This window comes from Melanaphis sacchari, unplaced genomic scaffold, assembly GCF_002803265.2.
Source record: "Melanaphis sacchari strain LSU unplaced genomic scaffold, SCAv2.0 Contig1_pilon_pilon, whole genome shotgun sequence".
Taxonomy (NCBI): domain Eukaryota; kingdom Metazoa; phylum Arthropoda; class Insecta; order Hemiptera; family Aphididae; genus Melanaphis; species Melanaphis sacchari.
The window spans coordinates 2327092-2341630 of NW_020270976.1; the positions used below are offsets into that span (position 1 = coordinate 2327092).

Genomic DNA, 14539 nt, shown 5'->3' on the forward strand with positions numbered 1-14539 from the left:
CGGTGTGTACAGTTACACTATATCAAAACCTACACTTTCTTGCATTATACAATTATATTATACTTGTACACTCCAATAAGTCCTCCTACTTTCTGATTTTGCTATAGTATTTTTGCGGAATCATATAGGTGGGCGTCGGTCTTACTGACAGAGGAGTCAGCATTTTAGTAACACCATCCATGGTCGATTTATAATATTGTATTTTCAAAGATAATTTACGAAAAACAATTTGAACAATCAATGATTAAAGCTTATCGTTATCACTTCATCTGTGATTTTAAAATTAATTACAATTCATTAAATATATAGGATCAATGACCGAATTGCTAATATAATATATTGTGTCAGATTAATGTTATTACAATTTATTTCAAATCATATATTTTACAACTAATGTGATTATACGAATAAAGATAAACAAAATTATTCGTGGAAAACAAATTGAATTTTAAATAGTTTGGAGTACGGATTAGTTTCACCGGCCGAATGTTTTAATACTGAAATAAATTGTAATCAGCTAAACGTCAGTACAACGTCAGCCTTTAGTGTTGAGAAATTCAATGAATGTTCACATACTGTTCATTGAAAATTATCATCGTATCGAATCGTAGACTTTTGTCATTGCTCAATACTAGGGTTTTTCGATCGAACGCCACTCTGGAAACCACTGGTGCTCGGGTCGCTAGCGCCGCCGCCGCCGCTACTGATTACAAATCCGTATACACATTTTCGTATCAAACGATGGCACAATGTAATATAATGCACAGAACATATTATTATTATATTCATTTTTAATTTTCGTCCGACGAGCGAACCAGTCCGCACGCGATCGATTCACGTTCGACACGACGAAGGGACGAGACGACGGACGCGCATTGCCGCCGCCGCCGCCACCATCACACCGATCCGGTTTTCGTCTGTAGTCCTCCGCAGACGAACGAGTTTGGCGCACGACGGTATCATGGCCCGAACGCCCGTTGTGGTTTTCGCACTTATCGCGGTCATCGGTTTTCGGCGAAACGCGGACGCGGCGGATCGCTGGACACGAACCGCTGACTGGACGGCGACAAACGGTAAATAAAAACCCATTCACAGCTTCTTACACGTAAAAAAAAATATCGCGGTGATATCCGATGCGATTTTTCCGGGGCGAAACAAAAACACTGGACGTTAAAAAAAAAAAAAAATGAAAAAAAAACGTATCTTGTGTAAATACGATCATGACGTTGAAATCTTAAGTCATTATTTTAAGATGGCGCCGAATTTCGAATAGAAACTGTTAAATATTTTACACCGCGTTAAGACGCCGAAGTCTCGTTTAATTTATGAATTTTGGATTGGGTCTATATCGTGTACACGTTGGATCGCCTATAAATATATATATTATATATATACTTATCTATGACCCTCGATGTCCCCTAGGACTTTTAATGTTTTAACGGTGGATAAATTACAATTTATAGATTTCAGATTGTTGATAAAATGTCACCTGTAACCATCCGGCGCGTCCACATATCACATCGTTAGCGATATTATTTTTTGTCGTCATACAAACACGATATTTATTCATAGGCACCCCTCGAACGAAACGCTATATTAGGGTTATATGAATACGTATAATATCGGTCTTACTTAGTAACATGTAGGTACTACAACTGCAGTGTTATTTATTTTTTTCTGCGAACCTCCCCTTTTTTTTTTTTGTCAAGAAGAAGTAGAAGAAATGCTGTTCGAAAAAAAGAAATGGTAGTTTTTCATTTTCTCATTATAATACGGTTTCAACGAGCGTAGGTTAAGCTACGCAAGCGACGCGGTAGACGATTTATAGCCAGCAAGCGCGGTTTTGAATAAATGTTAGGACTGTATCCGCATATAGAATCGTTTTTCAGATGTGCGTTATTCACTCAACGTTATATTTAAATTTATGATCGCAACTAAACATCACGTGTATGTTGAATTGAACGAGTCACTGACACCAATTTTGTGTACTTATATAGCTACTCTATTTTTTCCCATAAAGGTCGTGTAAAAATATTCAGTTAACTTTTGCATTGAATATTATCATAAATATTTGTATAATTATTGTAAAGTAATGGTAGGTACTTAAGTTTGGTTTTTTTGGTGTTTTGGGAGTAGTTTTTATTTATTTATTATTAACCCTATGATCAGAAAATGTTAGTTAGGTATTCAATAATTATTATAAATATGAGAAAATAAATATTATCTATAAGACATTTTCGTAAAATGCAGAGAAGTTATAGTAGAGGAAGAAAAAAAAAAGTTGGATTATTAATTATATTGGTATCCAAAATTACGCATCTCATTAAACTTAGTACAATAAGTTAAATATTTATGAAAATTAATTTTTCTAACGATTTATGTAGTATTACTAAAATAATATATGATTATTATTTATTTCATAGTATTAGATAGATAAATTCTTATTTCTCAGATATTAATATTCAATTATACAAATCAACAAGGAATATGCACTTATTAAAATTGTAATTATAGGTATAGAAGTTATTATTTTAGTTTATTTAGTTACATATTTTTAAAATCATATGCTAAAATTAGTTATTAAATTTATTTAAATAGGTAAATCTACACATTTAATAATACATATTATATTACGGTAATACAATATCTTATTAATTTTTATAATAATCTATTACCTATATCAAACTTACTAAACTGACTAAGTAATTTACAAAATATGATTTATTATGTACGTAGATATTAATTCATTATAAATACTAATTCTAAAAACTGTGATTAGATACAGCTTAAGAAATTTTTTCTCGTATTTTATTTTAGGAGTACTTACTTATATTAAATAAAAAAAACATATTAAGTAAATATTTAACGTGCTTTTATTAAAAACATAAGTTAATTAGATATTTTTTTGATATTTTGGTGTGTTTGGAGATTTAAAAATGCGTATAACGATTTAACGATAGAGTAATATATTATTATTTTATTTTAAAATTAAATATAACTTTTTGTATCGTTGAATTCGAAGAATAGCGTATGCGATTTTACTCTTAAGGATTAAATACCTCTTTGCACACAACGTTAAGTTTTTGATGTATACAATATTATACAATATAATGTTATGATTTTTTTCTTAGCTTTATATAATATATTATAAACATAAATTCCAAAATGATTCATAAAAACGTCTTAATGTTCACACCGAATCGCAAGAAATATATATTTTTGAATGCAACTAGTTTTATAGAGATATTAACGGTTATATTATTAGGTTTGTTGTGCGGTTTAAAAGTAAATCATTTCGAGTCAAAAAACTTTTCCCATATTAAATTATAGTATAACATCAATTTAACGGGCTATATTATTTTACTATTATTATTTGTTGTGTCGTTTTATTTATTACCATACAATTATGTATGTACCTATATTTCTCTAAGACCAGATTTAATTATGTTGGCATAATAAACATTTGGTATAAACATAACACAACGTGAGAAATAACACTATTGTTTTGTCCTAGTATTTGAAATAAAACTGAAAATCACTACCATTTTCGAGAAATGCGAATAAATAGCGTTTAATATAAATAATACTAATATTTACAAATTTACAATAGTTAAAAAATAATTAATTGTTTTTATTTTGTTTATCGCATCTATCAAACAAATGCCTCTTATAATATGCATGATTTATATGATATATAATAATGTATTGGTTGATTTAAAATCTGTAAATTCTAACAATAAATTAACTCATTAAAACAATTTTAACATACTACTATTATTCTTCAAAATTACATATACATGGAATTTAAGTTTCATACTACATCTAACAATGAAACATATATTTTATAATGAATAATTTCAAACAAACGAAAATAAAAATTTAAACATTTTGTAATATTATGTAAATATACAATAAGTAAATAACTGTTTAAAGTTGTGTTTTAATGAATTTCTTAAAAAAAAACTTTTTAATCAAGAATTATCTGATAAATAATTTGTATACAACTACTTAATAAGTTTATAAGACTATAAAAAAAAAAATAAAATAAGTTTTTTCACTATCAAATTAAAAGAGTAAAGTATAAATTATGAAGTAAATAATATTTATTATTCTTATCATATTGTTAAATCTATGTTTTTCTGAAATATTTTTATATTAAAACTATGTTATGTACTTTAGAATCATTAATTTATTAACTCTATTGCAAATTATAAAAAGTTAAAAAATATGAACCCAAGTAAAATTATTAACTTATGTTTGCAGTTGTTAATATAATGCATACAAAACATTTAGTCAATATTTATTGTTACATGTATTTGTTTTTTAAATGGTATATAATAAAACAATATTTTTTTATTTTATTAATATTTAATATTTTTGATTCAGATTTATCGCAACTGGTTAAAATGATATAGATTTTAAGGTACTGATATTTTCAAGTTTAATCTTTCTTTAGTGGCCTTAAAATTTATGTAGAAGGTAGAAACATTTAAGTTTTAGTAATAAGAAATGCGTTTCCAGTCATATGTCTTATTTAATATTCTTTGACTAGAATTCTGTTGTATAGATTAAGATATAATATAACATATTAAGGTGTGCCACGCTGTCTATCTACTTGTAACTTATTTGTATAGCTTTACAAAAAGCCGTAGTGGCGTAGTATAACTTTCATAAATTTATATATTATAACTGTTCACTATTGACCATTCCATTATTGATAATTCAGAGAATAACATTATAAAATACCAATTTTTGTCTTTTAGCAATTTTAACGATATATATTTACCATCCTCATATTATTTTATAGTGGAATGATGAGCTTTTCTCAATTTTCAAAACTCCAAATACTTGCAATTTCCTATAGATTCCATCATTTGATACGACGTTTTTAAACTAGATGCATCATATATAATGTTACGAAAAAAAAAATCAAAACCAAAAACATCATTCTAAAACGATTAGTTTCATCACTTCACTTTTGAAAGAGGAAATTCGAAAAAAAATATAATAAGATACTGAATAAAGTTACATCGTAAACAAATAAAATTGTTTGCAAATTCCGGTGAGAGTTGGGATGATGCGGAATATAACGTTATAACCACCCTTTCTCCTCATCCTATTACAAGTACATTTGACCAATGTAGGCACAGGCACAGTAGAATGGAATTTAATGTGAGGAATTTTGTAACTGTATTGATCTATACTCAATGATCATTAATCGTACATTCAAGACCAAGGCAATGTATCTATATAAACGTGGAATTTGTATAATATTGTATAATCACACATCGCTTAACGATATTCGGCGATCGGTTAAATATAAATCTAAATGCAAAAATATCGTTTCGTATTATGACGTGGCGTAGTTATATACAATTAAATAGAAGCAGATAAATGATAATTTCTGGTGCTCATGCCGCGTTGTCATCTTTGGTCGTTCGCTGTAGGTGGACGTTTCATTGTACGCATAATGCATACGTTATGAGGACCCCGAAAAATACCCCTTGACCGGACCGTTTTTCCCTTCGCCTAAATAGGATGTAATATCTCATTACGTTTGAGTAGGCACCGCGCTGTCGTGCAAAAGCGTCATTTTGCAAGTCATTCGGTATTTCCTGCTCGTATACATTTATGTTACAATAACAATATAATAATATGTATTAATCGAATGATTAACCCAACGTAGTTGTATCTTAACGAATTTTTTTGTTTAATCAAAATCTAATTTTTAAATTTTTTAAAGTACTTTTTTTTGTGTTCGAACGGATACGACTAGAAATTATTTATCTCGATGAGTGTAGTAATTAGGTTAGGACATGAGTGTGTGTTGCTACAATCCCCAGATGGTAACCCGTCTGGGAATTAGCAACGGAATCGCAATAGCACGTACACTGCGTCTCACCATATTTCAACAAGTATACTTAAATTCTATATTTTCAAATAATATTATATTATTTATTACGCTATTTAAAGGAGTTTCATGACGATAAAAACAAAGTTTACTCAAATACTTTACTTAAAATATCAGAATTTCATTAAATTTAAGGATAAAATGGTGACTGACTAAATGGGTTTAGTTAATAGTTTGTACTGTATGTATGTATTGAGATGTCATAACGCGTGCACGTATATTAGCTCGTTAAAAAAACTACAGTCAGTTCGTAGCAATGAAAAATGATACATTTTTATTTTCATTTATTTAGTTATTTTTTTGATTTGAGAGGTTGAAGATAAAATCAATACTGCATTATCGGTTTCTAGTAAGTTCCTTGTATCTATGCTCATGGAGTTTATCTCTATTACTATTTCTAATACATGCCGCATGACTTCAACGATGATTTTAGTTGTTTATAATAAGAAATATTAGAAATATATGAAACAAAATAATTTGACTGGAAGTTCACAATAGTATACAGCATTATAAAATAAATATTTATACGTTTATAATAAACTTATTTCATATGAATAATTGTTTAAAAATAAGCTAGTAAATAGAAATATTTTAAAATTTAAAACAAGTACTAGTTTGCAAAACAAAAATCTTCAAATATAAATTATGATTAAAATATTGAAGGAACAATTGTACAACATTTTGTAATACCAGTGTTTTATATGATAAGTAACTTAAAAATGAAATAAAAAAATTTAGTTTTTAAAAGAAAATTTCTTTGGCGAATATTTGAATAAAATAAAAATAATGCAATGGGAGAATAAATAATAAGGAAAAATTTAGAAATTAAAAACATTTCTGAAGAAGAAGACATAATTCAGACTCTTAATCGAAAAAAAATTATCTGGTTAGGGCAACATAGTATAAGAAATCGTAAACTGAAAAGCATGACAAAATATATACTACAATAGATACCATGAAGGTAAAAAACAAATTGTCGGAAAAAAGATGGATAGACGGACTTAGCGAAGAAGAAAAGTATCATTAAATGTCTATATTGATTTAATAGTATCTATAGACACTTAAAGTTTTTTTTTATTATTGATTGATTGATTTATTTGTCAAAATAGTTATGCATATTATCTATTAACACTGTTATTGTATTAAAATAGTTTAACTATACGCATATAGTATTATACATTATTGTAAATATTGATTTTTTTGGTGTCGAAAAACATGTTACGATAATTGACAGTCGACATGTATAAAGATGGTGGGCGTAAGAATTGTTTTGGTTTGATTTCAACGATTATTTGTATGATAAAAAAGGCGATGAATTATACATTTAGGTATAAATATGTCTTATACCTTTTAATACCAATACCGATGTAACAATGTGAATAATTATAGTTGTTCATTTAATATATTAAATTTTCAACGTGGGTTGTTCGGCATACAAATTCGACCAGTCAATTATCATATTATTACGAATATGTGGCCTGGTGTGGCGCGGTGGTTGGCCTCAGTTATTAATGTGTTTTGAGGTCAACCATGGGCCGGCTTTGCTAGTTCTTGGATAACTATCCGAGTTCTTAGTGACGAATTCATAGCGCACACACATACACACACATGTTCCAACCCCTATTCACCAAACCGTATACAAAAATAAAATCTTTTGTTCCTATCCACAGCTAATGGCTTTAGTTGCCGGGCTTTTAAAATAAGATTAATAAAAAAAAAAAAATTACGAATATTTATATAGTATATAGTAGTGGTGCGCAATCTGGAGGTCGCGAAATTTTATTAGGGGATCGCCAATAATTTTACACCAAATTAAAAAGTTATTAACTCATATAATTTTGGTAGGAAGGGAGGTTGTATTATTAAAATAGATCATTTGAGAGTGAAGTGATAGATCAAAAAAGATTGCGAACCACTGGTATATAATATAATATTGTAGGTAATACTCTTAATAATGTGTTATCGACGTTTTGAAACATCAAAGCATTCATATCCACCGATCCATAACTATATATATTTATATTAGTTAATTTAATATTTCATGTTTTACACTCTATATTGAATTCTAAAGTGAAATAAACGATATAACTAAGAAAACTACGTAATGTTTATTGTTTATTATAAAACAAAAGAATGTAGGTAAATGCCAAATAAACATTTTATAACATTTTTCTATTGATGCATTGTCCCTAATGTCTTAGGTAACTCTTGACCCAGCCAACTTGTAAGCTGCCGCTGTCCAGCATAATTATAATTTATAAAAATAAATAACTATTAAATATATATTATGCTAAACACAAAATTGGAAAATTCTATACGTTAATTATATATACTTTACGTTTTTAAAGGTGTAATAATGAAGTAAATATATATGACACAGCACATAATCCGAGTTCAATATTTTTCCTTGAATTTATTTGGTAGTCATTAATATTTAAAAAATTGTATTTTATCAAACTATAACTTTAAGGCAAAATATATATATATATATATATTTTACATTTTTACTGAAACAATGAAGTATATTGGTTTTAAAAAAATGGTTTACATTGTTTGTGGTCCAAGCAATATATTATTTGTTATTATTATTATTATTATTATTATTATCTGTTTCGGGTATAGTGTACATAAGTTTTCATTTAGTCTGTAAAGATTAAAAATTGAGTTTGAATTGTACTAAAAATAGGTCATTAATTAATCGATTTCTTTAATCATTTCTCTTAATATAAAAAAACTAACCGAAAACTTTCAAAATATTTCAAAGTTATGTCAGTAAGCGTGATTTTATTTGAGCATCGCTTATATTACCATTTTTTGAATACATTTAAAAGTTATATATTTTTGTAAAAAATTTAACTTATTTACATAAAAATAAATTAAATAATTATTATTGTTAAAAAATGAAGTTAATATATTTTTAAAGAATTTAATGACCTAAGCTATTCGGTAAGACTTTTAATTTTATGTTTACTGCGTTTAAGTTATCATAAAACACAACTCATTTGTCAGCTCTTAATTTATTCTACTTAAAAACATTTAATTTTACTAATTTCAACTGTAAAACGTGAAACATTAAGAATGTTCTTAAAAATTTTTATTTGTGGTCAAATTTTTGTCATTGATCTCATGTCACGGAAAATGCGCTTCGTAAAAATAAATTCCAAAAAGAGATCGATGAAACTAAAATATTTTTTAGCAACACATACGCCATGTCCTACCTAACCATAATTGTCGGAATAAAAATAGTATTTACTTATTGCATATTTTCTATACATATATTTTGATTATATGTACAGAGTTTTCTTTTATTTTTGTGTAATATGTAATAAAAACAATCTTTTTTAGTTATGTTTGTTTTATTTCAAAGGTCTTAGAAAAAAAAATGATGAGACATAAATCATTAATTTTAAACACTTCTTGTAAAATTTTGGAAATAAAACCATAGTCGTGAGATTTTTTTTATTCTTCGTCACTTAAAAACTCAATTACAAACGAGAATAAGTAAATTAATTTTTTGTATGTTAAGTTTCAAAAAGAAATGAGATATTTTTATAAATTGGCTGACTCACTATATTCAAATAAACTAAGAAACTTACCTTCCGATTTGAAATATTAAATACTATTACTTATTCTTTTATTTAAGTGTAAATTACGTTTATATAAATTTAACCTTAACATTAAATATCTTCTACAATCTAAAACTTAACAAATCTATTTTAATACACATCCATTTATACTTACTATAATATGTTGTGATAAATATACTCGATAGTTAATAACACTCTTATGTTTTTAGAATCAATATATGATTTTTCACTGTAGAAAAAATTAATTAAATACTTATAACATAATAACACTTACCACAATATCAGATTTTATTGATTGATATAACGTAGAATACTAATCACAAATACAATTTTCCCAATACAAGTATTTCCAATGACCAATTCAGTAAAAAATAAGTAACGAACTTAATCATAGTAAATAATAAACATGTAGGTAGTTAAATTTAAATGTATATGTTTGAGTTATATGATTTGTAATTTTTATCGTACGTATTTTTAAATTTTTAAAAATTCACTAATATAGTCACTAGTTAAAAAAAAAACATTAATAAGTATATATTTACATTATGCATGATATTTTTTGATTATAAAAAATCGAGTATAACATTTTAAAATTGTAGTTTGTTTTCAGATTTTATTCATACTTTGTCAGGATTTCATAAAGTATTTACGTATATTTTTTTTTAAATATTTTACTAACTTTATGATCCAAATGGAATAATTTATTATTATCATTATCTATTATTAAGGTATTATTTATTAACAAGGTCTTTAACTTTTGCAAATAGGTAGATTGAAAATTTAAAAACTACAAAGTTTTAAATTGTCTCGATAGTTTAAACTCTGAATATATATTTCATTAAATAATATTTTTTTTATAGTAAACTATTAACTAACTATTTAAACTAAGTTAATTAATTTGACACATATTTTAACAAATAACATAAATAATTATTTGCAAGCTAAAACACGAAAAAAATTATATTAAAAAAATATAATTAATGTACTAAATCGTCTAGTACCTACTTGTAGAGTAAGTAAAAATGCAATTATTTTATCAGAAACAAAAAGAAACAAAACATTTTATATGCTATTAGGTTTTGATACTACAGCTAATTGAATCAATTACTGAAAACACTAAAAAAAGTTTAGTAAAAAAATATTTATTTGAATTTTAACATAGAGGAACCTAGGAATTCATCCTGTTTTATAGTAAATATTGACTGTATCACATCTAACCTAACCTAGGAGATAATTGTTATGGATGTGTTACATTATTTGAAATTAACGATTTATACTGTAAACAAAATACTACCCCTATTGATAGGGACTAGAATAGTATCAATAGTCTAATCCAATTTTATCGTAAAAAGTGACTAAAAGGATTAGGACAACTAGGTCCTTCATAAACAGGAGGTATTGGCCAACACGAAAGAGGTGGATATCTATGGTGTCACCTTCTAGGCCCACTACTAGCTGGACTGGGAATCCAAAATAGTGAGAGAGGCTTGCCTCAGGTTAACCAACCGATGTCAACTTTAAATTTAACCGGTATACCACGGAAGAGAGGAGCCCTTCATGCCTAGGACTGCCAGCTGTCTGAAACCTGATGCCCCTCAAGTTTAAGAAACCTACCTCTGCTGAAACGTGGTGGTTGTAGGACAAGCACTAGCATAGTAACAAACCATGCTACCTTGATGAGAGGAAGGACCCTAAGGTGAAAACTGAGCAAAATCAGAAAGGTACGGAACTAGGTCCAGTGCTGGTACCTAGTTCCTATAATGACCCGGAATCTTTTCGATGATTCTTAACATTCATAGCTCGTAATTAGCTCTTAGAGCTAGAAAACGGTACATGGTTGTAAGGCCAACGCCACAAAATTTGGATATACTTTTATACAAAACACTATTCTGAACGGTAAAATAATAATATATATAATAGCAAAATTTCAATTTTATACAAATAATATTTTTTAAATTATAATAAAATTGTTTTTTTTTTTTACAATATATATAGTTTTGAAAATATTTAAGCTTGGAAGTCGATAAAGAAATTGAGCATTGAGCAATGTATTTTTTGTTTGCTATAAAAAAAAACTTATGAGAAATTTTATATTAAATGATCGCCCTATAGTTGTTGCATTATACAATGAGCAAGGTGATTCGAGCAATTTTGTCACTAGTGTTACAATGGTTGTTCATGTTCCACACGGAATAATTGAAAATTATCTCTTATATGTTGTATACCTATGGTTGTAAGTATAAAAGCAAAAGCTCGTAAATTTATTTTCGATATTTTGCTTGATTTTTATTAATTGTCACATTTTATCAGCGATATATAATATTTTATGTTAACGTAAACAAAATAGAGATTATAATATTTATACTAAGTTTCTCTAATAAATTTTTATATTCGTATTAATAAATTCGTGAGCAATTATATATATTTTATAAGTACTATTATAGGAACATTAGTTTATGCACCATTATGTTTGCATGTTCCTAAAAAGAAAAAGAAAAATTTAAGATTTATACGAAATATTAAACGGAAGAAAAAACATCTATACAAATAAAACATGATGCATTATGATTAGGACCCGGATTTATATGCTTTAAAAACCTCAGAAATATGCATTTATGCTCTTATTTTATAGAAGAATATCTTATACAAAAAAATCAATTATAAAAATTCTTTTATTTTCATTGAATATAAATAAATAAAATCGAATGAAACTTACGCGCATTCGGATCACGATAAACACGACTAATGTATGAATCACTAAAACCTACTCAATAACAGATTACTTCTTGTTCCGATGTCTCAAATATCTTACTATAACAATATTAAATTCAATAAATTATCACCAAATCAAATTCAATCACATTTATACATGTTTAATCATCTCCAAACAGTTTTATCCTACCATATTGAAATATATAAGTATTTTAGATTTAGCCCATCCTTAAAACAGTTGGAGACCATTGTATAAGATTATGCTATATGTAAATGTAACATGAACCACTGATATATAGATCAAATTGTCTAAATTTGAACTTGACTGTTTAAATTTAATTGTGAAATGTGCAAACACTTTTTCAAAAAATGTATTTTCCAACACTTGCTTCTTCAGTCTTAATTCCCTTCATAAATCTTTGAACATTTATTTTAATTGCTGTTCAGAAAAGTACTTACCTACCATAATATCTTGTCGTCATTCGGATGGACCATAAACTTTACTTAGATTAATTTAACTATTTGCAGTAAAACGAAATTCTAAACCAAATGTAAATTGTCTAGTCAACATAATATACCAATAAAAACTTTTTAAATAATTATATAAATACTATTATATATTTATATCACATCCATATTACAACGATATATATTATATTTTTATGTGTTTCAAACATTTTAAGTACAACGTATTATGATGATAGAGAAAAATAATCTGTACATGTATTTTGTAATTTTAGCTCGTATTAGTTAAATGTTTGAATTAAATATTTACTTTAGTATTCAATAACATGAAAATATTTCTCATTAGGTAATCAATTTTAAGGTGGAACGATTATCCTATTTGAAATGTCTTTCTAATATGTTAATATTGAAAAAAAAATGTATTGCTAATTGCTTTATTATTAACTGAAGTTAGTTCTATACATGTTAAACTTAAGTATATACTTGAAAAGTATTTAAAGTTTAAAACAATTTTTCGGATATATATTTATACTAAATTTGCCCTTCATTGAAGTTTGATCAAAATACTACTGTCTCCAATAATACTTTATCATATCTTTACTTTAAAAACTAAGTTATTTAATCTATTGTTTTACTTTGTATAGATTTAATTAATAGTAAATTGTTTTTTTCCATGTGATTTCGTTGAATCGTTAATCAAGCATGGGAATATCTAATGGACTGGAAAAAGTATTAAGTTATGTTTTTTTTTATTTATTACTTCAAAACATTTAATATTAAATCGATTGAAATAGAAAAACTTATAAAATACTAAACTTAAAGCACTTAAATAAGGAACATTGTGATTTTCTTTTATCTAAATCAAATTTAGACTAAAGTGATGAAAACAAAATTCTGTACTAATATACTATACAACTTTCGCCCGAAAAAAATAAATATTTCACTACCTATATTTTTGTTTTCGATACTTTTATTTTTTTTGGAAAAAAGGTTTCAATTTTTATTGAAACTACATATTGAACTGAATTTGTGTGTTAAAATATAAATTAAGTAAATTCACATTATTATTGTTAAAGTATTGTGGGAATTTTATTGAAATTTGGTTCGGTAAAAATGATAGTACCTATCTATTCATATAATATTATTTTTTTTGATGATATAATTGTTTACTTATTTTTAATTAAAAAAAAAATGGCTGGGAATATTTAAAAACCAATTAATTACAGGTGATATTTTTTTATAAAAATTATTTTTCTTTTTAGAACAGGTCGTTTTTAATTTTTTTTTTTCATTTAAAAGCTGTATTTAAATAAAATAAACTTTTATTGTATTGACTGTATTATAATATATAGTTTTAGTGCTGTATAAAATTTAAATCTTAACAATGTATTTTTAAATTTAAATATTAAGTCCAAAATACAAATAGCAAAAAGTCCTTTAATAAATAATTTATTTTACTTTAAAATTAATGATCTAATGTAAGCTTAGCAACATATTAATATATTCTGTTTCAAATGTAGATTAATAACCATTGTTGTTAAACCAATGACTGTTGCAATCGTTAATAAAATTTAATAAACAACATATTAATTACTAATATGAAGTAAAGTATCGGTTTATTAATGTTTTTATTTTCGTAATTTTTTATACACTAGTGTATTATTAATTTATGTATATATATATTTTTTAAACAATATAAAAATTATTTCGTATAAAATACGATTGTTATTATAAGTTTTTAGTATGCCCAAGAATGTTTCTATAGTTTGTATTCTGTATTAAAACTATTTGAATATGATTTTATTAACAATATAATTTATATTTTTTGAGAATTATTATTGGGTTTTACTAATAAAGGAAGGAA

The 14539-nt window shown here is 26.1% G+C and overlaps 1 protein-coding gene across 1 annotated transcript in view; it reads left to right on the forward strand.

Moving 5' to 3' along the window:
* Nucleotides 1–718: 718 nt before the first annotated feature.
* LOC112593127 (collagen alpha-1(V) chain-like) overlaps nucleotides 719–14539 on the forward strand; it is a 75832-nt gene continuing 62011 nt past the window's right edge. The window contains exon 1 of the mRNA XM_025337430.1: nucleotides 719–1073. Within this exon, the coding sequence (XP_025193215.1) occupies nucleotides 962–1073 (112 nt within the window). The 5' untranslated portion in view covers nucleotides 719–961. The remainder of the gene's footprint in view (nucleotides 1074–14539) is intronic.